Below are 27,019 nucleotides of genomic sequence, written 5' to 3' on the forward strand. Positions count from 1 at the left end.
AGATACAGTGCCTCTGAAATGGAGAGGGCTACAATCCATCAGCACCACTGCACGCTGCTTACCCATGGGGAGGAGTAAAAAATGAGGCGAAAGACACTGGCATAAAGACTTGCTCTTTCAGAATAAGCTCCATAAGTTCCTTAATACCCATGCAAAGAAGAAAGCATCTTGTGACGTGTTATTCAGAGATTTTGGGCCCCGACACCTGCGTGGGCATTGTAGGTGCTCAGCATTTGTGCAAATCAAGCTACTTGATTTTAAGGTCTCAGCAGAAAAACCCACACAGCAAAAAGCATGCAACTCAGTGATCCACTATGGAGGGATGAAGGGCTTAGTTAACCCAGTTAGGATTTGAACCTGTTGCCCGTGGGAATCTACAACTTCCGCATAGATGGCTAAGTCACTTACACGATCACCAAACATCCTAGTGTATGATTTCCTAAAGCACTTGTAATCTTGAAGCCAGCTGAGACTTAGATCTTCTTATATTAAAGTCAGACTAGAAATGACCTTTTCTCCACCCTCTCTGCATCGTTTCCAGACTCTGAGAGATGGACATTGAGACGTGGTATATGGATCCTTCTATTACATCTCAGCTGAGTTCTCTGTACCTTCCTTATTGGTATCTCACTCTGATGCCTCTCAAAAGCATATACTGGCATTTGCTCAATTTGGCTCACTTGAGCAGTCACCTCCCAGTGTGTCCTGGAGAAAAAGAACTTCCAGTGAGGCAGCTGTTGAATTGCGAGATTGTTTGCTTTACACAGGAGTCATCTTCAACAGACAGCAACTTCATTTTCCCCTTAGTTCACTGGCTTACTATGCCCAGGTGTGGCACTACATAAAGTAATAACAACAATAAATAACACCTAACCATTACCGCCCCTATGAAACCCGCTTCCCTCACAAATCAGATTCCCGATTTTTTAGCTGTCTTTAAACACAAAGCAATTAATTTTTTCCCAAAAAAATTCCCTAGAAATATAGCCACAATATATTTTTTCCAGGCCCAGAAATGTCAGTGACTGTTAAGGGAAATTGTCCTGCAGAGGCCAGTTTCACAATGAACTATGCCTAATTTGAAGCAAAAATGGATTTTCATAGATTTTTGAACTTTGGGAATTCAAAACCAATTAGGATTTTGCTAAAAAATAACACCAATTTTTCAGCGAAAAAGCCCCCTTTGCTTAATTTGCCCTAGTTTTGGGTTGTGTTCCAAAATCCCATTTCCAACAAGGTCTATCATAATGTCTCAAGAGTCTTATAAAACAAATCAAGGCCCAAATTCAAGTCAAGATGGACCAAATCAAAAACCCCAGATTCAATGTACAAGTGAATGGGGGAGAGGAATGAACCGTGAAACAGACTACATTCATCTTTTGTTCCTCTCTCTTCCTTTCGTTACCCATTGTAATATTCTGTCTGTCTTTATATCTTTTCTAGAAAACAAGGAGGGAGACGAATGTGTGACTGCCAACACTTGGAAATGAACTGGGGACCTCTAGAACTGAATATATTAGCTCAAGCTATTAGAGACTCGAGAACCAGGCACTCAGGGATGTAACAGATTCACATCTCTGAAACAGGAACAGTGGGGAGCTGTCTAACATGCTGACCAGTGGCTTACACATATACTCCTGTGCAAAAGCTACTGATGGCTGCTGGATGCTACTATTGCTCATTGGAAGAGCCAGCTTGGACAAACCCTGCAGGAAGCACAGATGCAGCAAGTTCGTAAATGGGACTCAAAAGTTAGCCCGAGGCACAAAAACCCTGGACTGAAATAAGCAGCCAACACCTCTGGAAAAAGGAAGCTTAGCTATAAGGAAGCTCTGGTTCTGTGCTGGCTATTAGGTTATTGTGGGCCACATTCTTGATGATGTTTATAGCTATTTATAGTGACACCTTTGCTGTGTGTTTTTCTTTGGGCTATTTTTTGGTCCTTTCTTTCACCAACGTAGTGAGGAATCAAATTCTATTTCTTGTACCTTGTTGTTTATAAGCCAGCACAGCCGCTTGGTCTCTATGCCAGGTGAAAGCCAAAATGTTTGCACTTGGGACAGTTGTTACACTGGGGAGCTGTAGAGCTAAAAGCATGAGCTGTTGTGGGAGTCAGTGCTCCCCAGCTGGGGCTGTAGCTGACTGACCTAGTCTGTGATCAGGCATCAAGAGGGGACCTGTAACACACTCTCCAGTGGGTTACACACGTGCCCCTGGAGCCCAGCCTGCTGTGTTTTGCACAGCTGTACTTGTGACTAGGTGAGCAGAGTCTATAACACTGCACATTGTGCTGGCCCGAGCCACACTGCGTATTCATGCTTCATTTCCCCACCAGTTGGTCTGTGGGACCTGGAGCAAAGAACAACACTAGAGCGACACCGCGAATCAGCAGAAAGCCTGTACGTACAGGCCACGCCCAAAGCTGGCGCCGAATTCAGTGCACGAGGGCCGTGAGGTTGCACTGAAGTGGTCACAACTTCCACTGCACCAAGAATGCAGGAGGGGCACAGACCACAAGGGTAGTGGATGCAGTCAGGACAGCTACAGGACGTGCTGACTGCACCCTTTCACCAGCTGCTGCTGGTGCAGTTCTCATATAGTCCTGACTATAAACTAAAGCTCCCACTGGCACAGCACACCAAGGAAAGCAGTGGTAGTACCACCCCTTGAAATGAATACCTATTTCCCCCCCCCCCCCCCCGGGGCCAAGGAGTGCAGTGAATACCTGCCTGCACCATCGTCAGTGCATTTGTCCCTGCAGTGGGAAAGAGAAGCAGATTTACCATGAAACAAACTGTGCGGTGGCACGGGGCCCCCAATGACAGGGGAGGCCCCCCAAAATGCAGGACAAATATTTGACAACCTGCCCCTGAGTCCCGGCCGGCGGCGCAGCAGGGCTCAGGCAGGCTGCCTGCATGCTGTGGCCAGTGGCCCCACGCCGCTCCCGGAAGCTGCCAGCTACTGGCACATTTTTGCGCACCCCTGGTGGGGGGAGGTGGCTCTGCGCGCTGCCCCTGCCCTAGGCAGCGCACAGAGACCCGCTACCCCCTTCCCTGCAAGAAGGAGGGTGAAGAGGCGGATGGAGGAGGATGACGAAAAAAAGAATGAAAAACGGAGGGGGGAGGAATAAGAGAGAATGTTCTTTTTCTTGGCTGGGTTCCCAGGGGGGCCCCCAAAAATGAAGCTGCCTACAGGGCCCCACTAATTCTAAATCTGCCACTGGTGGAAAAGTAAAGAAATTGACCTGAAGAGGCAGAGTGGCCCAATGGGTAGAACAGCAGACTGAAAATCAGAAGATTCAGGTTCTAATCCTGCCTCCACTCTTCTAAAGAGGTTCTTCTACCACTTCCATTGCCATGGTATCTGAGCAACTTCCAGTAGTGCATTAAGTACCATGGCTAACATCTTCCGTTGATCTGCTGTGTGACTTTGGGCACATCGTTTCCCTTCCCACCCTTTGTCTGTCCTGTCTATTTAGATTGTAAGTCTTTGGAGGCAAGGACTCACCATGTGTCTGTGCAGCACCCAGCACAATGGGACCGTGATCTCAGCACATGTTATTGTAAGACAAATAATACTATCCTGCTCTACTACCCCCAGATGCCTACAGAAAACAGCTCCCTTCCTCGTCCAAACATACTTGTCTAGAGCTCATGTTCATTCTCTGCTTCTCTCCACAGTATCCCCTTGGCTGGACAAAGATTGAGGGGTGGGGGAGACACTCTCTCAGCAGCCTGTGAGTCAGAAAGTCCATTAGAGTCCCCGTATCAGAAATCCAGACTCGATTATATCACAACAAGTGAAACTGAGAAAAATGACAGCCCCATTTAAAGCTGCCATATTTGGTTATGTGTGATAGGAAAGACACACAGCACGGTGGTTGGATGGGGGCGGGGGAAGAAAGGATTTGGAACTGAAGTTAAACAGAAAATAAAATACAATGTCATTAAGCTGTGGGCGGGGGAAACTGAGACGTGGCGACGACTCCTCGGCAGGAAATTTATTTGTAGTTATTTGTTAGGAAACGTCTGATCGGAGTCATGGATTAACATACGTCAGCTGCAGTTCTCCATGTGCGGGGAATGGGAAAGGAGAAGAGCAGATGGGGATCTGTAGTTGCCTTCGTCTGCTCTGCAAACTGAATCCTTGAAGGAAAACCTCAAGGATAAGCTATCGTGCCTTCCCCTGCTAAATAAATATTTACTGGTTTAATTCGTTAATTACCACACTGCTCGTATGCACTACCTTCCTGCAAAGTGGGAAACCCAACCCACTCCAAGGGGGCAGGAGAGGGACCTAATGCAGGGCACCTGGGGTGATTCCGCTTTGGCTTGAGCGGTGGTGCTGCGGTGGAGACGGTTTGTGGCATCTGCAGCTACGGAATCCACCTCTAGGGATTGGGGGTGCTCCCTGCACAGCAGGGTTTGGAAGGATCGTGAGTGGGGAAAGAGTTATGCGGATGGGATCTGCTGCTAAACAGATCCACCAGTGATTGCTTGCCAGTGCCCCCAGGCAGCTGGGACACAGGAATTACTGCAGCCTCGGTGGTTCAGGATCCATTGAGTGGCGTTTGTACAGGGTGCCTTGCACCTGGCTGTTGGAGACAGACAACTAGTCTGATTCAGCGTGGCAATTCCTATGCACTGATGCTTGATGAGATAGCTGAGGATTTAGCCCTGAGTAACAGACCCATGGCATAACAACATTTGCAAAACACTTCCTAGACCTGCAGCTGTTTAAAATGTTTGTCTAGATTCAGGGGCAGCAACAGTTAATGCCACACCCTTAGAGGGCGTTACCTCTCCCAAGCCCTGTACTACTATCCTCAGCACTTCCCTGCATGACAGGTAAGTAAGGCTTGTGTTTGGGGTGAGGGAAGTTGCCCAAGGTCACAGAGTACGTCAGAAGCAGAGCATGCTCATTATTCCATTCCCCTCCCTTTAAATGTCTGAGAAAGAGAGAAAAGAAAAAGAAAAAAAAAACTCACCAGAACCCAAGCAGGTTGAAATTCTCAGAAACACATCTGGGACATAGAGGAAGCTGGGAGGTGAGGGGGGTGGGAGTTGCAGAAAGCATGCGTTGCAAGGCTGGAATATTTACACGCATTTGATATTGGAGAGCATGAAAGGGTCTGATCCTGTTTGATTAGTTAACTCATTGATCCTTCATTTTGCGCGTACCAAAGGAAATGGAATTTTAACTAGATTTTAATTACTTGTTTGTTCTTGGCAGGAGACAACCAGGCACACAGATATGTATGTGCAAGTTTGTTTATGTTGGTGTCAGATGCTGCATCTTTAACAGCCTTGTGTATTGAGACAGGGTGTGGGGAGGGATAGAAGAGGCTTTAATTGTTTTATCTTGTTGTTGTTGTTCAGCTGATGGGTAATCAAGACTGTATTTCTTATCGCCTACGGAGCCGTACAAAGCACATATCAAAACACCAACTGGGTATATTACAGCATCTTGTTATAAACAGCCTCAGTGCCACAGTCTGTCCTTGGTTACCCCTGGGAAGCTCTACTGACTTCAGGTGGCTCACATAGGCGGTAACTGGCAAATGTTGGAGCTCTGTTCCATGGGGTTCTGTTCCTAGTTCCGCAGCTGACTTGCTGCCTGTCCTACAAGTCACTTCACTTGGCTGTGCCTTAGTTTCCCGGCTATCATATGGCAATACTATCTGCCCACATTTATAAAGGGCTTTGAGATCTAAGGATGAAAAAGCATGATAGTAATATTATTTTGTATCTTGTCCAAAACACAGCCCCACCCGGCAGCACTGTTCCTTGGGGCATTGGATCAGTACAGACACAGAGCCATCTGAATCCCTAATGCCTCCTCTGACATCCTAGGTATTCCTCTATTGAGGGCCAGATTCGGTCACACAGACTCATATTGAGCTGAACCTTACGCTATGAGTAGTTTCACTGAAATCAATGGGACTGCTTGAGAAGTAAAATACAGTTTTATTCCACAAGTGAGTAAGGGTGACAGGATCAAGCCCCTGGTTTATAGCACCAATTTATACTTTAGATAAGCCAACTCTACAGGTCTCCAGTCCAAATACTAAATAGGCTCAATCCTGCTTGTCTTCAGAAACACCATGAAATGATGCCAGAAAATAGCATAGCTGGATAGTAATAAGCTGCAGTGTTTGTAATGGTAGTGCACCTGCTGCATTCAAAACCTGCTCCAGAGCCCGCAGAACCAAATGGGAGCCTTTCCACTGACTTCATGGGCTTTGGATCAGCCTTGTAGGGTACACCCACATTGCAATAAAAGAGCCGCAGTATGGCTGCAGCTGGGCTGGGGCAGCTGACTCAGGCTCGTGGGGCTAAAAATTGCAGGTAGACACTCAAGCTCAGATTGGAACCCGGACTCCAAAACCCCACAAGGGGATGGATCTTAGAGCCTGGTCTCCAAACATATACTCTGCTATTTTTAGCCCCTCAGCCCGAACCCCTTGAGCCCGAGTCGGCCAACCCAGGTGCCAAGACTCGGTGCTGGAGGGGGAGTGGGTTACTGCAGTGTAGACATAACCTTTGAGTCAGGTGGGGGCAGATCATGCAGTCCTCTGTGTGCTGAGCTCCCCCTGGAACCAGTGGGATTTGGCACTGGGAGTCTGAATGGCAGTGTCTCTACACTGAACCCATGCAACTGAAACAGGGTGTGGGGGGGAGGGGAAACAGGGGAGGGGGGTGGGGTTGGGGGTCCAGCACATTTGCATTTAAATAAGAAACCAAATATTTGTCTGAGTCATTCATTATTACCCTAAAACTATGTGCGTTTGCATGCAAATAACTATAATGACATACATGGTTATAAAATAAGTCTCTTACCATATGAACTCGGTAGAGAATGCTAATTCCCAAAGTCATGAAAGGTTTAGAGAAATCAATCACCTTCTCCCGTTCAGCCGTGATTGTCAGGCCAGCCACTGCCAAATCGGCTTTCTAAAGAGGAAGGAATGCAGAGAAGATCAACAGCCTGCCTCAAAGGCTGGACCCAAGGGGGCAGAGAAACCACACCACTAGCAGAAGGATCCCCAGCTCCGAAGGACTTGTCCCAACAAAACCCATGGCCAAGGACACCAACCTATTCACTATGGGGGAAATCCTGGCCCTGTTGAAGTCAATGAGAGTTCTGCCATTGACTTCAATAAGCCAGGATGTTTCCCTCCTGGGTGTAACTTCACCTTGAGCAGAGGACTTTGGGTAAGGCCTAGGCCCCACTCAGGCAGAGCCTAGGCCTTGTGCAGGGAATCTGCAAGGGGTAAATTTCACCCCACGTCACTGCAGAGTGTGGTGTTGTCCAGAAACAGTCAGTGCTCTCCCCCAGCCTTAGGCCAAGCTCAGAACAAAGACCAGTTGTCCCTTTTCAAAGATCAGAGCTCTGAGACACTCACCTCCCATGCTTTCTCCCTCTTCTTGACCATAATACGTGGGGGCCCGGGGAGTTCCAAGACTCTCTTACCTCCAGCCTCAGTTTATCCATCTGCAAAATACTACTCTCCTCCCTGGCTCTATAGACCATGGAGGTCCTTGGTTGTTCTCACAATTCCCCCCTGCTGCCTGTGGGCATATTTTCCTCTTTGATGGTCATTCACATTCAGAGCTCTGAGGTCTTGCTCAGTGTTATCACTCCATCTTCTCCATGGTCGACCATGAGGTCAGACACCATAAGGATGTCCTTCCATGAGACACTAAGCTGGTCTGTTGTCCATCATTCCAACTACATACCCAGGCCACTTTGGGATTCTTGGATGAAAACAGCCATAGAAGCACTGAGTGTTGTAACGGTTTGAAGAGGATACAATCCCGACCCTACAAGGCATGTCCTCCCCTCTCCAAACAGGATTCTTGTTACTTACAGAGTACCACAGGAGGGATCTCACAGTTTAAACAAGATCATTAGAGATGCCTCCCAAACCACAAAATCTGCAGCATTGCCAACCCCAAGAGTTCAAAAATCACGAGTCAGTCATGAAAAACAAAACAAAACATGAGATTGGCTTAAAAATCATGAGATTAAAAATAATAGTCTCTTTGCATTGACCTTCTAGGTTTTTGAACTTTTAGGTGGTGGCTCAAGTCACATTTTTCAAGCGTTTCTCCACCACAACCCTGCAGGCTAGAAATGTACTTTTAAAACAAATGAAAGCTGAGTGTCTCGTATAATCACTTGACTCCATGAGACGGAGCTTTTTAAACAAACTCGTAAGACTCCCGATAAAATCGCAAGAGTTTGGCACCATCTCCGAACTCTCCCAGTGATCAGAAGAGGTATTTGAATGCAAGCTTTGCATTGGGACGAGGAGCAGGATGACAGATCATGTGAAGGAGGAAAATGACACTGAGATGAAGGACTTGATGACAATGACACTGATGTGGATTGTGAACATCTGAGAGACAGATGGCAGTTTGGATAGAAGTCACAAAACAGCTCTAGTAAATCCTTTTTATACTCTTGGCTCCAGCTGACCCTTTCCATCCAGCAGCAATTTTTGAGGTTTCCACAATGGAACAAAGCCGAAAGCTTTTGAACATTTTCGCAAAAAACAGAATTGGGACTAAATGTCCATTTACAGAGCAAAACCTGAGCTTTTTAATTTGCAAAGGTGTGAGACTATGGTCTAGTGGTTAGGGTGCTGGCTGGTGATGTGGGGGAGACAGCTTTGAGATCCAGCTCTGCCTGAATCAGAGCAGAGTTTTTCATCACAGATCTCTCTGAATCAAACAGAGCAGGGATTTGAACCTCACGCTCCCCTATCCCAAGTCAGTGAGCTAACCGTCAGGCAATAGAGAATGAGTGAATCGATCCCTCTCTGTTGAAACCAATACATCCCCATTAAACATTTTATTTAGTCTTTCCAAGCAGTTCTCCTCTTGGGCAGAAACAAAAAGAGATCATCAGCAAGAAAGGAACCCCAAATAGCACTAGTGAAATATTTTGGGGACAAAAATTCACACGCCTCACCCAGTTACTCCTGTACTGAGCCCAATCACTTGGATTAGACTAAAGTAGCCCTCAGAGACCATTGTGTGCCACAGGCCGAGAAAAGGAGGGGCCAAGGTACATCAATGCACAAAGCCCCTGGAATGGCAGGGAATTGAAATATGTGCAGATCATCCTAGCAAGCAATCTGCGCCCTATGTTGCAGAGAAAGGCAGAAAAACACACACACAAAAAGGAAAAAAAGACCCCCTCCCCCCACCCATGTCCCTTTTGATCTGATTAGGGAAAATTTCCTTCCTCACCCTGAAAATGGCAATCAGTAAGAACCACCAGCCAAGCACCAGAGAAAGAATTTCCGTTCAGCCTCAGAACACCAGACCCACTCTCTCCAGTGTCCCATCTCCAGCGCTTCAGAGGAAGAAGAAAATAAAACAAATCCAGAATGCAAGGAGAGGGACTATTTCCTTCCTGACCCCGTAGGCAACCAGCCGAAGCCCTGTGCAGAATCTAATGCAGATCCATTAGTGAACAGTAGCTACTGCAACCTCAATACTGTAGTCGCACCTGTGGAGCAGTTCCATAGCTGTTTTGTGGCTTGGGAACCCCAGTGAATTGCAGCACAGTTTGGCTCTCTGGCTTGTGAGATGCATAGGAGACAACAGCCTACTACTGCTGCCTGCAAATATATTTGGTCTAATATGAACAGAAATGTTTGCATGAAATAAATGAACAACAATCAACTATAAAAAACAAAAACATTTTCTCCCTTTGCACTGAAACAGTGTCGGAAACTGCTAGCTAGAAGAGTTAGAAAATGAAATCCGTGATAAACCAAATGTGAAAATAGTCTTCTTAGATTCATTATTTAAGATCAGTTAAATTAAAACAAGCAAATGAAATAATCCCCCATTAGAGACCATCATCAGAATTTGAACTGTCAGCACTGTGGCACAGACCTGGGGTTAAAGGAATCTCTCCATCAGCTGGCAGCAGAAGCAGGCTGATATCCTCTATGTGGGCCAACCACTAGAGGGCAACACAACTCACATTCTCACAAGGTTGTAATACACTTAAGTGCCATCAATGGGGTAAAGCAAATCAGATTTTAAAAAAAATCCATCCAGATTTAATAATCTTCTAATGCAGCTAAGTGATTTTAATGTTAAATATGATTTTTATTATTGTAGCTCTCTTTAATGGCTTCAATTGCTTTTTTTTTTTTTTTTTAAAATAAGGTCTGCACTGTTCTCTCAAATATATGTTTCTGTTATTTGCGGGTAAGAGGGAGCTGTCCCAGTCATGCAGGTGGCAGGAAAAAACAGCTTGTGTTTGGCATCCCTGAGTTTCACAAGGTTTGCAAGGCAATCAATGCACTATAAAGTCTTGAAGGCCTGATAAAATACGTGACTTATTTCTCCAGATCCGTGCCCTAGTTGTAAATGCACTGTGAGATGGCAAGTTTGCATGTGTGCTTCCTTCTGCATGCTGTCTGAACCTGCCGTTGTTGCAGGATTTTCTTAAGAATAACTGGATTAATCATCTTCTGGCAGAAGTGGGCAAAAAAACACCACCACCACAACCTTCCTCCATTCAAAGTCTCTAGGCTAAAGAGCTATAAAATACAGGAGAAGCGGCAAGAGCAAAAACAAAATATTGGTTTATTGGAACTCTGCTTTATTAGCTGCAGGAAGAAAGGGGGAGAAAGGCTAGCAGAGCAGAAAAATCTACCCATGAGTTAGCAGGGTGCATGGGTCGAGGAGGTGACAGAATCATAGAACTGGAAGGGACCTCGAGAGATTATATAGTCCAGTCCCCTGCACACGTGGCAGGACTAATTATACCTCATGTCACATAAGGTTTATTGGAGTAACTGGTGCCAAATTCTGTGACTGTATGCAGCTATAGATGATGCTTATGAAGTTCAGGCTGGAATTAGTCATAGGTCAGGGGAAATTTCTATCTATCCAGCTTTCCACCTAAGGTATTTTAAAAAGGTATCTATCATCATAACCTGGCATGATGTCTAGATACTTGATTAACTGGTGTTATATAAATACCACCAGAATACAACAGATTGGATCTATTGATCTGCATGCCATGGTATCTAAGAAATTCTATCATTCGGAGAAGCCTAAGATAGATCAAACAGGAGATCGTCAAAGAGACTGTATCTGAGGTGCTAACCGGAATAGCACTAAGAATGCTTTTGTCCACATCAATCAACAGGTCAGTTTTCTTAATCCCTTCTCTGGTTGCAGAGCTTCTGTGTACATGGTCCTTCCCCGTGTCTCCCAATGCTAAAGGGGTATCTTCCCTGTTTCAGCTCAGCCGTGGGGCCCCTTTGGCCTTAGACGTGGTTGTGATCTACAATCAGCTGTATTGGCTGCCGTGACATCTCTTTCCAAAGCACAGCTGCAGCCAGTGCAAAGGATTCTGGGGCACATGTGGAACCTCAAAAGACACCCAGTGCAGATGACTGAGAACAGAAACAGGGACATGCTTTTCCAGGATGAAGTGACACAGGTCGGGAGGGGAGGCTTAGAAGGGAGAATTCAGAGGACCCACTGAGCCAGTATGATGACCTTTCTCTCTGCATAAATGGCATGGTGCTTTAAGGAGGAGGAGGTTTGTAACTCCACCTAATGGTAAGATCAATTCTGCCCATGTGCCAGGAACAATATCTGTGTGATAGCTGTTGATCAAAAGATAGGTGGGAGTCAGTGGACTTGTAGGCAGGAGAGCTCAGCAACTAACTCTGTGTAAGTTAGCAACTAACTGTGGTGTTGGTCCTGCTTTGAGCAGGGGGTTGGACTAGATGACCTCCTGAGGTCTCTTCCAACCCTAATCTTCTATGATTCCATGTGAGGAAAGTAGTACCCCTAAGAGATAATCATGGCCGGACATGGGGAGAGGCTACATGTTTGATACAACATCCCTGAGGGAGGAGAAACTAAGTCAGATTGTCTTGGCAAGAAGCAAAGCAACCTCTACGATCCTGGAAGACTGTGTTCCAAGGTTACCGCATCTCAGTGTCACAGTAAATCCTATTTCCTGTACTGTATGTCGAGAAGGCTTATACAAATTTGAAGAGATTGTTCGCCTGAGACTGTGGAGGTAGGAGAAACTATTCTTTTTAAAATATCCAGCTTCAGTGATGAAGAAGGAAAAACCTATATAAAGGAATCACAAGTGTCCTTTATTCTGAATATAGGCCCCTTGCACACAAACTCGCAGCATTTTCTTCTCCTGGTCAGGAATTATTTTGAGCATCTAAACTTGTTGGCCGAGGGTCAGATCCTCAACTGGTGTAAATTAGCATAGCTCCACTGATGTTAAAATACCAGTACAAAGGGGCAGTAAAGTAGCCAGACATAGCCAGCTGATAATGCCCCACCCTCTGATGCAGAGCAGGCATACCCAGCACCAATTCACCCTCAGCCCTGGCATACAGGTGAGCAGGGGATGGTGGCAGAGTTTACTGTGCTCCAGCTATCTCCAGCTCGCATACTTTTCTTTCACAACCTTTCCAGCTGGCAGAACTTAGAGCAGCCCCAGGTTGCTCTAACCTACACAAGATCTAGTGCAAATCCATCCCTCTCTGTGATGCACAGAGTGGAAACTCTGTGACTCAGAGGACCTGGGCCTTCATTTCTTTATTATTATTGTGCAGTATCTGAGGCTCTCTCTCACACACACTGGGAAATCACGCAGAGCTACATTCTGACAGCATTAAACTTTGGTGAGCCATCCCAGTCATATTCTGTGCCTGAATATCATCTGACTAGAAATTGTGCCTTTTGCCTCAAACGGCCAAGAGAGACAGGGTCCCCCCCCCCCATGACACACTGAGGTCAACGTATCTTAGTATCACTGGAAGCTTCGCAAATGTTAACGCTCTACATCCACTTCCCACTTGAACAAAGGCAGAAGTTATTTTGATTTCATACCGCTACATCTTGGGAAGACATGCGTCTTCCTTCCTTGCTGCTTTTGCACTCTGCCCAAGTTCAAGCCATTTGTGTGTCTCACGCTGCCATTGTCTACACTCTGTTCCAGCTATAAATGTTAAATACACTCAAAAAGACAAAGTGCATTATTGTAGCACAGCCAGATGCTTCCAGAGCAGAAGACTGCTGAAATGAGAACAAAACACTCGCTGGATCAGAGGATCCCCTCATGGACTGGTGTTTGAAATGAAATGTATGACCTGCCTTAACTAAAGCTGCCATTAAGCATTACTGCTGTCTGCGTTCTGAACACACATGCGGAAACACACTTGCGCTGCAGCTGGGAATGTTATTAACTGGTGAGGCTGAGCCTAGATTCTGAGCTGTTACACTATTAAACAGCCTTAAGAAGTAAAACGCTGGGATTTTCCATCCAGAAGACACAGCTCTCTCCTCCGGTACTGCCATCACTGTAGAGGCAGACATGGCTCATGCTGATGCTAAAAGAGATAGATGGCGCATGATGTCAGTCAACAGTTTGGTAAGAACGGACCTCATGCAAAAGTTCCCCATGGCACTTAGGACGGCCTGGGAGATGATCCCATCCCTGGCCCTTAATAATAGCAATGCCTGTTTTTTATAGAGCATTTCTCATCACTAAAAGAAAAGGAGTACTTGTGGCACCTTAGAGACTAACAAATTTATTAGAGCATAAGCTTTCGTGAGCTACAGCTCACTTCATCGGATGCATTTGGTGGAAAAAACAGAGGAGAGATTTATATACACACACACAGAGAACATGAAACAATGGGTTTATCATACACACTGTAAGGAGAGTGATCACTTAAGATAAGCCATCACCAACAGCAGGGGGGGGAAGGAGGAAAACCTTTCATGGTGACAAGCAGGTAGGCTAATTCCAGCAGTTAACAAGAATATCAGAGGAACAGTGGGGGGTGGGGTGGGAGGGAGAAATACCATGGGGAAATAGTTTTACTTTGTGTAATGACTCATCCATTCCCAGTCTCTATTCAAGCCTAAGTTAATTGTATCCAGTTTGCAAATTAATTCCAATTCAGCAGTCTCTCGTTGGAGTCTGTTTTTGAAGCTTTTTTGTTGAAGTATAGCCACTCTTAGGTCTGTGATCGAGTGACCAGAGAGATTGAAGTGTTCTCCAACTGGTTTTTGAATGTTATAATTCTTGACGTCTGATTTGTGTCCATTCATTCTTTTACGTAGAGACTGTCCAGTTTGGCCAATGTACATGGCAGAGGGGCATTGCTGGCACATGATGGCATATATCACATTGGTAGATGCGCAGGTGAACGAGTCTCTAAGGTGCCACAAGTACTCCTTTTCTTTTTGCGAATACAGACTAACACGGCTGCTACTCTGAAACCTGTTTCTCATCACTAGATCTCAAAGCCCTTTAGATCCTCCCAACACACCTGTGAGGTAGGGGATTATAATTATCCTAATGTTATAGATGGGGAACTCAGGCACAGAGAGGCTAAGTGATGTGCAAGGTTCAAAATCATGCAGGAAGTGGAGCAGGGAAATGATTGGGGTCTCCCACAGCCTAAGCCTGGGCCCTAACCATTGGACACAAAACTACCTCCCTTCAATTTCTCACGTGCTTCCTGCCAAGTTGGTGGAACGAAACTTAGTGAAAACCCCGAAGACTGATTTTTGGGCAGATGATTTTGTGTGACTTCACCCCTAGTGACACACACCAGGTTGACAGGCCTGGAAGCACTGGGCTTTAGGAGTGCGAGTCCTGGACTTCCAATGAGATCTCTGCTTCTAAATCCCTTAACAGCTTCTGAAAAATCCTGTCGTTTTATCCACAGAACAGGGACGGGATGATCAATGTCAGGGCAAGCTTCCTCCTGCAGTGCCCACTCATGTGCTTCTCCCCTGGACCATATCTGAGATAGAAAAGGGAGCTTCAATCTTCTTCACTCATTCAGTTCTTAAGACTGCCAACTAAGGGCCAATTAGTGCTATTACATGGCAACTACCTTTAGTCACTATGGAAACAGGCTTGATTCCAGCCGAAGACCTAGAAGATCTCGATGCAGAAGTCTCCATGGTTCATCACCCTTCGAGTCCATCAAAAGGGAGAATTTTCATTCTGGTTTGCCTAAGGGTGGAAGGGAATAGAGCACGATACCACAGCACTTGAGGGAGTGGCTGTGTGCATGCGATATTTTTACATCACATGCTAGGGATGGGAGAACCAGTTCGGACAAGAGCAGCGCTGCCAAATCACTACCCCCCCTCTATAACTGAACCTGAAACTCTCAATAGCAATGGAGCAAAGGCATGTGGGGCCCTTATCTGCTAGCAGGTAATGCCTTGCAAAACACTTGGCCCCACCCCAGCCTGTCTCAGCTGCTCCAAGTGGACACTTCTTCCTCCAGCTCCCACATGAGGCATCCTGCCAGCACCAACACCTGGCAGAGATCAGCTGTGCCGTGATCCTGTGCTTTCTCTGCTCTTAAGTCCCAAGGATCCCACCTGTATCCTCCCCTGACCCCAGAGTCTGAAATCTTTGGCTAACATTCCCCACCTTCCTATGGGTTTTTTGATGCCTCTGAACTACCCTGGCTGCAAGGGGAGGGGGACCTGAAATACCCCAGGATATAACTAATCTGGCAAAACGCCTAGTAGCCGGGGTGGCACCCTGCCTCTTTCACCTAATTTGTGCCATCCAAACTGTTTCCCAAGTCTAGTACTTTGGGGGGGGGTATTTCTTGCTGCCTTTATTCCCCTTCTCCCAACCCCACCAAATATATTGAGGCTTGCTCGATACTTAAAACTAATACAGGCATTGCTAAGTCAGCCAGGGGGAGTGAAAAACACACACACCCTAGTGACAAAGCTATGTCGACAGCTCTTCAAACCCCAGCGTAGACACAGCTGTGCCAACGGAAGACAGCTGCTGTCGACACAGCTAACATCACTTGGGAAGGTGGTGTTCTTACTCCTTCCATCAGCCTACGCTGCGTCTATACTGGGGCAATGTCAGCGCAGGCTCTCTATTGTAGACACAGCCTTATGTTTCTCACTGTCTGCAGTGCAGCTGCAATGCAGCTGAGCTCTCTGTAGGCTCACAAGGCTGGATGAGGAATTTTTAATAGCAGAGTTTGTTCAGCTGACAGCCTGCTCACCTGGCTAGTGGTTAGCGTGTGCTCAGGATTGCAAGGGAAAGTGTGATGCTCCAAACGAGTGGTCTGTCTAGATCAAATATGCTGAATTGCACTGTGGGTGTGGCTGGTCTGTATGGATCCACATACTGATTGTTTACACTCCAGCTGCCCACTGGGTTTTACAGTAGCCATTTGGCATCTGCTGCAGTTCCCATTGTAGTCAATGGAAGCAGCAGGATTGGGCCCTAGAACTTGATATTGTTACATACATTTGAATGAGGGAGCTGCTGTTTTTAAGGCCATGTGTGAATCGCCGGCTTGTGAATGGCAATAGACCAAAAACCCCAGGGGCTGAAGTCTGCTGTTCACCACAACACAGAGATCAGTAGGAGGACAAGCTTCTCCGCCAGCCCCACCTCCAGCAGTGTCTCTCAGCCCCAATGCTGAGTCACCACCTTCAGGAATGGAAGCAAAATTCAGAGTCTGTGGTCCTTTGGGTCCTTGGCAACAGCAAGGGTGAAAAACTGTGGGACGTGGATGCTTATCCACTGGGAACAAAAACACAACCATTTCACGCAGACCACCAAACAGCCACTAGCAGGGACAGCACTCGCTTCCAAGGCAGGCTGGATTCAAACAATGGCCTAGCAATGAAACACTCCACATCCCCTTAACAATCCTTAACAAGCCCTTCAGTCTCACCTGGTCCTAGAAGGTGTCAAGTACTCTCAGCGTCCATTGAAGTCAATGGGAGTTGAGGGTGCCCTACACTAAAAGTCTGCTTGGGCCTAATTTCAGAGCATGCCCTAAACCTAAGGGACCGCAGTCAGGACCCGTTAGGTTGGTGTAGTCAGCATGCTTCGTGATGGGAGACTGGCTGATCCGACCCAAGCCTGAGTGTGTGTGCTCTGCGGGTTGCACCTGACTGGAGCCTGACACTTGCACTCGGGTCCTGTCAGGTTTGGGTCTGATTGCAAGAGTCTACCCCACCCTTCCAAAGAGGTGTTCAGGTTCCAGGCAAGGTGAGCAGCCAGGTTGGCTGGAAGTGAACTATCCTAGAGGATCTGGTCCTATTTAAAGGAGCACTGATGCTTTCTGTCTACCTGCCCTCTGAGCTCTACTGTGGATTCAAACTAAAGAACAAGAACTAGCTCAGTGCGACTCTCAATGTGCTGAGAGCGAGGAGAGTTCTGCAGGATGTAACACAGGGCAATTAAAGACACCTCTGTTGGAAAAGATGGCTGCAAACTACAGAATTAGTCACACGGGGTCCATAGCTTACATGGCAGACTCTTCCTTAGATGGTGACATTCCCTTTGCTTATCCTCTCTATCTCTTCTTTCCACCCCCTCAATTTGTCTAGACCTATTTGTCTTATTTGGCTTTACATGAGTCAGATCTACCAATGCAGTATCACATGAATGTACTCCCTGCACCCCCATCCCCCCGCCCTGCTTTTCTAACTGAACACTGGCACCAACACCCTATGGTACTGCGAAGTAAAGAACAAACTGCTACCAGGTGGAGGGAAGGACGCAGGTTCCCACCTGCCAAAGGCACGTCACGTGGTTTTTAAATAGTTTGCTTTGTGCTTGATTACCTCACCCCCATAGGAAGATACTATCCTGGCCCATCACAGCTAACCCTAAGAACACTCACAGAGTTGTTCTTGTACCCACGACTAGGCACTTTCGAGAGATGATTGAAATGATGCCTACAGCAGCTGGCAGGGGACATCGGGTGCACAGCTAGTCTACCAGGGAATATGCTCATACAGTTATTACCTTGTCCTCCCTCTCTAGCAGTTTGTTTCACCCACCTGTTGCATCTTGTTGTTAACCTAGATGGTAAATGCTTTGGGGGGAGGGACTGTCTACTACACATCAGTACCTCTCTCTCACGGTGATGCTCTGATCCCTGATTCGAGCCTTTTACAAGCCACCACAACAGATATAATAAATAAGGAATGAGGATGACAGGGGTGCCTTGTAGCAAGGCTGCAGCTTAAGTTCCTGCTGATTAAGTTGCATGGTGAGCAACTTGTCCCTTAGTTTATCCTCATTCTTTATGAAAATGGGGGATGAGACACAGGTGGATTCCAAGCCTTTGATAGCTGTTGCTTCTGAATCCCTCAAAGCAAACCTTGCTCCCCAGCGTTGTCACAGCATGGGAGTTAATCCCTGAAGTCTCATCACAAGATGACGCACAGGCACTGCAAAGAGACATTGAGCATAGCCAGCCACTCGCTACCAAAAGGCAGCCAATGCAGTTGTATCAGAATAAAGGGGAAGCTGTCACATTGCCTTGAAAATAGCTATTGGCTTGTATCAGGCTAGTGAATGCATTCCGGCTCTAGGATGAGAGCGCCATCAGGGACACAAAGTGAGAGACGATATTGTAAAAGGAAAAAAAAGAGACATATTCTCTCAGCCCATCCCTGCAGGTTGGGGCGCTGAACACAAGGCAATGTGCAAGCTCTGTTATTCTGTCCTGTTTCCTTGTGATAGTCAGTGCTCATACAAGGTGTCAGCCTGACAACTGGAGACTGAAGTGTTCAATCCAGCCACAGGGTAGGAAGAGCAAAGGAAGGTATGATGCTGTCTTACTACTGTGCCTCGTTCCTGAGCCCACCTCTGAGGATGAGAAAGGAGGCCAGTCTTCACAGCCCTTGATTCACAAAGGCACCTATTAGCACGCTAGTTTCTGGGAAATATGGATACTTTTATTAGGAACTGGGTGGATTCCTCCCAAATTAATTTCACCTCCGTCAAACCGTCAGATGGTAACAATTTTATGTGACCACTGGCCCGAGCTGGATCCAAACTGCTGACCTACATATGAAAGACGATGGCCCTTTCACTAATCTCCTGAGTCGTCCTGTCTGCATGTTCCTCAGCTTTTAATTAGTTTTGCGTACAGGTCGATAGATATGCACTTGTCTATTTGGGTCAATAACAAACTTGTATTTCTATAGCATCCTTTTCAATCATATCTGAGGGCCCTGCAGAATTAGCCATAATAGAATTACCAGTACTAGAGATTTAATCAATGGCTGGTTAAATTAGAAGCAATACAATGAAATACTTTTTCCTTCCAGTGCCTAGTTGCTCTGTGGAGATTCAGTGCCCCAGGGGCTGGGGGTCATCAGGTCAAATACTGAAGCAGGATATTAAAATAGGGATGGATAATTTTCTGACCTTCCTAGTTACACAGGCAAAGAGCATGGTAACCAAATCTCATGCTTCTAGCCATTAACAGACTTCCTGCAGGGGTCAAGAAGGAATCACCCTCTAACCATTGTACATCACTGCATAAGCAATTAGGTGCTTTGCCTTCCTCTGCACCATCAGGTATTGGCCAATGTTGTAGGTATGGTAACATAGCTGAAGGACAAGAGGTCTGAAGTACTATGGAAAATGCCTCACTGAACAGCACAGAAATCACGGTCAAGGGGTACGATCCTAGGAGGGGTTACAGTGGCTTTAAAAACCTTTGTGCCCTGATTCTGGGCTGCTCTGAGAGCTGGAGGGGCCCCTGGAATAACTTAGACAGCTCTCGGGACCTGTCGGGCAGCCTCCCAGAGCTGCCCTGGGGGCCACAGTTCTGCCTGGAATCTCCACAGGGCTCCTGTCCAGAGCTTCAATTCTGCCAGGGCTTTTGAGGAGATCCTCAGAGGGCAGCCTTCCCTCTGTCATCCACAGGGACTAGGCTGTGAAAATCCTCTCCTGGTCAAATAGGGATTATTTAAAGCTCCCTTATGCCACCTTAGCCCTCTTATCCAGCTCAGGGGCCAAGAAAGGGCTGACTATCCTACCCCATGTTGTTACTGATAATCATTCATGGGTGGGGAAGCTTCCTCTTCATCTAATCCTGCTAGATCAACCAAGAAAAGACACGTTCCAAAATCTTACCTCTTTGGCATTTACAGAGCCCGATTTGTGGTGATGGCCACTAAAGCTCAGATCCTGCAAACACTTAGCCACGAGCTTAACTCTACACATGAGGGCAGTCACACCAACGTCTATGGGGCCACTCAGGTGCTGAGCGCGAAGTACGTGCAAAGCACCTGCAGGATCAATGCTTAAGTTTGTGGGTGCAAAAAACCCAGCAACAAAACCTGCAGATGCAAAACTATCTGTAAAATTAGAGGGTGGGCTGCCAATCACGCCCCTGGAAGCTAAGGTACTTTTGTAGTTTTATTCACTAAGCAAATGTGCATGTTTTATTTAAAAGAGAAAAAAAACCCACCCCACACACGTGTGTGCGCGTGCCCAGAAATGACTACGTCCAATTCAGTGAGAAACCAGAGTTCAGATTCTGTCCTAAATACTAATGAGGTACAAACCCTATTTCTGTTGTGAACTTAATTTCTGTTGGGTTGAGCTGCTTTTCCCAAATTGCTCTGAGCTGGGATCCAGATATGGGGCTGGAATACTTCAGACCTTTCGAATGGGAAGGGATGTTAGCAGCAGAGTTTGGTGGTTTTACTTAGGCCTTGTCTATACTGGCGTTGCAGCCACTGCTTAGCTGCACACGTGCAAACCTCTAGTGTAGGCATGATTTACACTGGAGCGGTGTGATCTGTACAGTGCAGCTTACCCCAGTAAAAGCTCCTGGCAGACACTAGGTGAATGGCCTTTAGTATACAGGAGTTCAGACTACATAATAAATAATAATAATACCTAGCTCTTATATAGCACTGTTCAACTATAGATCTTAAAGCACTTTACACAAGAGGTCAGTAGCATTATTCTCATTTTACACATGGGGAAACAGAGGCACTGAGAGGTGAAGGGACTAACCCCAGGTCATCCAGCAGACCAGTGACAGAGCCAGGAATAGACTCCAGGATTCCTGAGTCTCAGTCCAGTTGCTAACCACTTGGACCACTGCCCCCGCCGTGCATTGGATAATGGTCCTCCCCGGCCTTCAAAAAGTAAGAAAATTTGTGTCTGGTTAGAGACGTGCAACCGTGCAGGTACAGTGGGGTCTAGACTGGGAGTTCTGCCAAGTGAATTATTATTTAGTCTCTCGTGAATTATTATTTCTATAGCAATCATGCCTAGACAGGCCATTTGTCTGATTTTAAACTGGACAGTCCTGTTTTTAAATAGTTTGTCCCCTGTTTGCTACAGAGACAAAACTGGACATGGTTTTGCCAGTAGCCTGCACAAGGGATGCCATTTTGAAAAGCACAGGGATCCCCCCGAGGCCTGCAGGAGCTTGCATGCATGGTGCAGGCAAAGTCCTGCTGCCAGCTCGTCAAAATGGCATTCTCCGGGAGGCATGATCTCACACGTGCTGTGCATGCGAGATCATTCTGTCAGGGCTGGGGTCACGCCATTCCCATCCTAGCGGTGCTTCAGAGCCCCAGTCACGGACCACTATCCTGTTGTACTGGGTGCCACACAAACACCTAGGCGGCACATGTGGAGTTCAGTACGAGAGCCCATGTGCTGAATAAACCCAGAGAAAGTATCCTGTGTACAACCTCCCTCCCATTTCCATTGCTAGTGGCGCTGAGGGTGGGTTGAGTGGGAACAATGAGATGGAATTAAGAAGGAAGTTACATTTGTGCTGAATGTCAGGGGAAAAATAAACCTTCCTTAAGTATGAGCTCTATCTGGCTGCCGGATCTATCAAAGGAAGAAACATTTGAAGCTGGTCTGGAGAAAAACACTAGACATGATACTGTAGGGAGTACCCCTGCAGTGGCTGGTAGGGTTGGGAAAGACAGGGTCAGAACCAAAGTCCACTGAAGGCAACTGAAATATTCCAATGGCCTCTGACCTGCACAGGAACAAAAACCCTCCTGAACTAGAATTAAATGAGTTATAAATACTTTGTTTCTGTGTGGAGATGGTTCAAACATGTATGTTCCCAAAAAACAGCAGTTAGCATTTAATAGAGAGGCACTGTCAAGGTTAGTAGGCCAAAAATGTCACAGGTGTGTATCTTTCTTCCCTTTGTTTACAGAGATCACACACTGCTTTGTGTGCTTTCCTCCTCACCTTCTGAAAGAAATGTCGCAGCACTGTTTTATATATAGCTAGAGATGGATAAAATCTATGCCAACAGCCCAAAGGATTTGCAAACAATTGGCCAGAAAAGAAAAAGAAAAAAAAAAAAAGAGGCCAGAATTGTAGCTGGGGTCAGTTTCCATAGCTCCATGGGGAAGACGGATGGTTTAGGAGTTAGGATGCTAGTTTGAAAGAACTGCTCTGCCACAGACTTCTTGGGCAAATCATTTAACTCTGTGCCTCAGGATAATGGTACTTCCCCTACTTCACAGGGACAAGGGTGTTGAGAGGATAAATACATTAAGGGCTTGTCTACAAGACCATTTAGTTTGCGGCAAGATGGGGCGTGAATCTAGCCTGCCACACCCCAACTGTCTGCATGCACCCTGCTGACACATGCTAACTGCTGGTTAGGGTCCTTTGACCTCTGCCACTTTGAAACAGGAGTAGATTAAAGAGCGCTAACAAGGCCAGCTTGCTGCAAGCTAAATGTTCGTGTGGACAAACCTTAAGGATTGTGATCTGTATCTGATCGATACATCTGAAGAAGTGGGGTTTTTACCCACAAAAGCTTATGCCCAAATAAATCTGTTAGTCTTTAAGGTGCCACTGGACTCGTTATTGTTTTTATGGATACAGACTAACACGGCTACCCCCAGATACTTAAGGATTGTGAGGCACTCTACTACAATGAGAGGGGCCAGATAACTACCTTAGACTGATTTTAATGGAGCTATGGTGATTTCCACCAGCCGAGTTCTGCAGTCCAGTTCGCACAAGCACCCCTATAACACCAAGCCAGTGAGTAAACAAATACAGGTTTCAATAACACCACACTTAATCATTTGCTCTTATGTTCCTGGTTTTAACAAGGACCTCATATTTATTTAAGCCTCAGGGGGTCCCGAAGAAAGGATAATTATCCTGTTTTGCTAGTGGGGGGAAACTGAAAGATGGAGATGTGACACAGACTATCCACGCTCACACACTCAGGCAGTCACTGGCAAATCCAGAAACAGAACCCAGCAGAGACCTCAGATTTCCTGCTCCACCCACTGGACAACATTCCCAGCCACAGCTAGGAACAGAACCTGGCAGTCATGACTCCCAGGCCCCTAACTAGATAGACCCTGAATCCTGACTTCGAGCCTCCTGCTCCAAGCACCAGATAACATCCCCCCCGGCCCCTGAGCCTGGGCTAGGTCCAAAGAGGGGGGCTCATTGAAAAGTTTTTGCTGAAACTGTTTTTCTGTGAGAACTTTGACTGTCAGCTAAACAAAAGTTTTTGCAGAAAGTGTCTGCTTTTTTTGCAGAAACTGTTGTTTCTATCAAAAACTTTGTCTGAAAACCCTAAACTTGTGGATTTTTTGCCAAAACATGCTTTTCTTTTTAATGAAACATTGCAATTTTCCAGGGGGCGGGGAATGATTTTCCAACCAGCTCTACTCAGGACTCTCAGGCCCCTACTCCAACTACTAAATCACATTCCTTAATGCAGCAAAGGCAAGGATCCAGCAGGCCTAGTTCCTGCTCTAACCGCTGGGAACACTGTCACAGTAAGTTAAAATGCATTTACAATTATGAAAAAAAACACTTTTAATGCAGATATTCATGTCAGATTCTCATTTACTGAATAAAACCACAATCATCATCATCATCTTATGATTCCTTATAAGTACTGAAGCCCTTTGCTGTTGAGTTATTTAACTCTTATAAAGGCTTAAAACAAATGCTGTCTCACTCACCCGAGCAATGAGCTCTCCCACCATGCCAGTCCACGTGCCATTCACCTCGGGCACGCCATACACCCCGTCACCAACCAGGTGGATCTTGTAGTTGAAATGCAGGATCTCCGCCAGCTCCTTCAACATGTCCACGCAGAAGCCTTCATAGCGGTCGTTCCCCTCCAGTGCTTGGTGGTTCCCCTTCAGCATTAAATAAGGGTTTTCCTGCATTGAAACTGGGCAGCTGTCATTCCCATCTTAGCCATGGAATCACAACAGCACTGCATTTAGTGTGAATCAGTAAGCGGGGCTGATGAAGGGGGCTCACTGGGAAGTGCCATGGGAGGCAGGGGCTCTGGCAAAAGAAACCGGCCAGTGGAATTCTCTGAACATGTTCGATCTACCAAGGTGTAGAGGGCATTCTAGGCCGTGGCCAGAGTTCCAACAATCTTGAACTAGCTGGAAATAATTTAGAGCAGCCCCAAGGCTGCTGGGGTGTGTGTGTGTGTGTGTGTCAAACTGGCTTCTGTAGTCGCAGCCTTGGTGGCTGGAGAGTTAGGGAGGGAAAGACGGTATAAGGACACCTCTGCTGTAGTTTGGGTCTTGATTCAAGCAGAGCTCATCTGGACCCACAGAACTGGCTCCCAGCATGTTTCATGGGCATGTAGATGTTGGCAGCAGGGGCACTGGTAAAACCTCAGTGGGGTAGTGGACTCTGGGCAAGATGGGGGGGGGGGTAGGTAGCACAAAGACTTTGTGAGGTGAGGATGGTAGTGATGCACCCTCACAATCCCAGTCTATTACCATTACATTCATCTTAATCATTTTTTGTCATTTTTATGGAGAGAAGGGACAACTCTCCTGCCCCACCTAACAGCTGTATCCAGAACAAGAACATCACTCGGAGATGAATTTAAAATTGCAGCTTATCCCCATCACAGCCCTCTCCCCAGCTGCTTCTGAAGTCATCAAATATCATTTCCATATGAAACATCAACTTGAGTTTAATTACACTGTCATAAATTGTCCTCAGTGCTGTAATTAGATATTTGATCTTCTGTTCTTCATGAAATCAATGTGCAGTACTGAACTGCAGGGGGCAGAGGAGGGGTGGAAGAAGGGAATAATATCCTGGCTGACTGAGAATGACATCCCTAGACGCTGGGCTGGAGAAGAGCTAATGGGAGCTGTCGGTGACCCCCTCACTTACCAGGATGGTAGTGACGATGAGAGTGGTGTTGAAGAGACTATCTGATATGTTGGAGGAGAAGATTCTGCTGTCCATGGTAAGTCCTTCAGAAACGTGCCAGTGACCAATCTGTAGAGGTAAAGAGCAGAATAATGAAATTTACCGTGCAAATTACCATACACGCCCGCCATATGGCTGCTGTGACTGACAATGATCAGGCCAGCCCTGTGAAAGATATTTATTAACGCTCTATTACCTTTACAGTGCACCCCACCAACATTATGGCAGAGAGATTATTCCGCTGGTAGGCAGCCTTGGCACACACCACTTGTGCCACAGCGCTAGGAAGCACCCAGGTTCAAATTGCTAGCGATTAATTCAGGCATCTATACTGTGACCACAGCCAGGCGCCTGATTCGGAGAGATGCACAGTAGGGGGGATGGGGTGCCTACTGTTATTTGATGCACCAGGACTAAAGCTTTCTCTTCACAGGTGTGTTTTTAACACAAGATAACTACGCACCTGAGCTATCCCACTGTAAAATCCCAGTGGAGACAAGGCACTGTGGTTTTAGCGCAAGGTAGCTAGGTGGGATCAGTGTTATACCCCCACCCATGATTCATCCTCATAAAAACCACAGTGCTTTCTCCTCACCAGGATTTTACCTCAGGAGTTCCATTCCTGGTTCTGACACTGATTCACCAGGCAGCCTCGGGCAAGTGACTTTTCCTCACAGCTACCCATCTGCAGGGATCACAATACATGACTGACCTCAAAGGGTACCAATAGACTCAAGTCATGGTAAAGTACTCTGAGAGCCTTGAAGAATAAGCCCTACAGGAAGTAGTATCACAGCCTCCTGGCCTCCATTACCAAATATCAGACCTAACCGGTACAGTGCTGACACGAACTTCTTCTAACCCTGCCATGTGGCGTCACCTTAACAACGTGCTTAGAAACTAACCCACAGCCTCAGCAGCACTGCACAGTGATTAATCTCCCCAAGCCCCCACCCGCACTGCCGCCTGGAGATTAATTAACCCCCCAAACTACAGCACTTAGGCTAATCAACCCCAACAATTCTATACAGAGACTAAGCCACCCTATCCAAACCTTGGTGTTATTGTATTAAAACTAATTACCTGTCCAACGCCATGGAAGAGAGACACAATTCCTACCTGACGCTATGACATGCGTGTCCAGGAGAATACCACAACAAGGTAATGTAACGGGCAGCAGGTCTCATCCATTCCACCCTTGGCAGAGTCCCTTTCACACTGGGAAGCCTCTCTGCACCTTATAAGATCCCAGCCCTCAGCATGTTGCAGAGCTGATTGTGGAGTATATCCCTTGACCTTGATGAGGCGAGTTGTCTTTCTTGTAATGCTGCCCTAATAGCTAGGTGATGACCCCATAATGTTTGGGGTACCTGCAAGGAACTCTTTGTAGCAAAGGACGTCTGTTCCATGATGCTCTAATGCTGACCCAAGCAGACTTGGACACTGGAGTTCTAAGGCAGATTACCCCTTTGCTGCACCCTGGTTTGCAGAGTGTTAGGAATAAAACCATTTCCCTTTGCACCAAGTGTAATCTAATTATGTTAGGGAGCGAGACAGAGGAAGGTAACATAGGTTATAGGTGGAGCTGGCTGGAAAGCAGGAATTCCAGGTAGCAAAAAAATGGAGGGTTCAAAATTAGTTTTTCTTATGCATCAGAATGAGACAGACCTGCTCGCAAACTGACCCCCTGTGATGAGGGCACTCACTGGGGACGTGAGACACCTGGGTTCAGGCCCCGGCTCGGAATCAGGCAGAGCAGGACTTGACCCCGAGTTCCTCGGAAGCTTCCACAAAAGTTTTGGTTTCGATGAATCTGCTTTTTCCGATATGCTACGTTTCATTGAAACATTCCTGACCATCTCTAATTACAGGCCTGATCCAGACCTGATGTAAATGGGTGCATCACCATTGAAATTAACAGAGTGACATTGATTTACCCCAACTGAGGAACTGGCCCTGGGAGGTCAATGGC

General features: G+C 46.6%; 1 protein-coding gene and 1 long non-coding RNA gene across 7 annotated transcripts in view; one reads left to right on the forward strand and one right to left on the reverse strand.

Annotated features, from left to right (window-relative positions):
- Positions 1 to 4,969, forward strand: part of LOC119846597 — a 38,104-nt gene extending 33,135 nt beyond the window's left edge. For both annotated transcript variants that reach the window (XR_005289912.2, XR_006276695.1), the window contains exon 3: positions 1,444 to 4,969. This is a non-coding gene — a long non-coding RNA (uncharacterized LOC119846597). The remainder of the gene's footprint in view (positions 1 to 1,443) is intronic.
- Positions 1 to 27,019, reverse strand: part of GRIK4 (glutamate ionotropic receptor kainate type subunit 4) — a 294,856-nt gene that overhangs the window by 16,169 nt on the left and 251,668 nt on the right. For all 5 annotated transcript variants that reach the window (XR_006276691.1, XM_038380428.2, XM_043501059.1 and 2 more), the window contains 3 exons: positions 25,009 to 25,116; positions 23,820 to 24,023; positions 6,840 to 6,953 (listed from right to left, as the gene is read on the reverse strand). Coding sequence is in view for 4 of the 5 variants with exons in the window: in XM_038380428.2 (XP_038236356.1) it covers positions 6,840 to 6,953; positions 23,820 to 24,023; positions 25,009 to 25,116 (426 nt within the window). In the remaining variant the exon portion in view is untranslated. The remainder of the gene's footprint in view (positions 1 to 6,839; positions 6,954 to 23,819; positions 24,024 to 25,008; positions 25,117 to 27,019) is intronic.

The sequence above is a fragment of the Dermochelys coriacea genome, chromosome 22, assembly GCF_009764565.3.
Source record: "Dermochelys coriacea isolate rDerCor1 chromosome 22, rDerCor1.pri.v4, whole genome shotgun sequence".
NCBI classification, from domain to species: Eukaryota; Metazoa; Chordata; order Testudines; family Dermochelyidae; genus Dermochelys; species Dermochelys coriacea.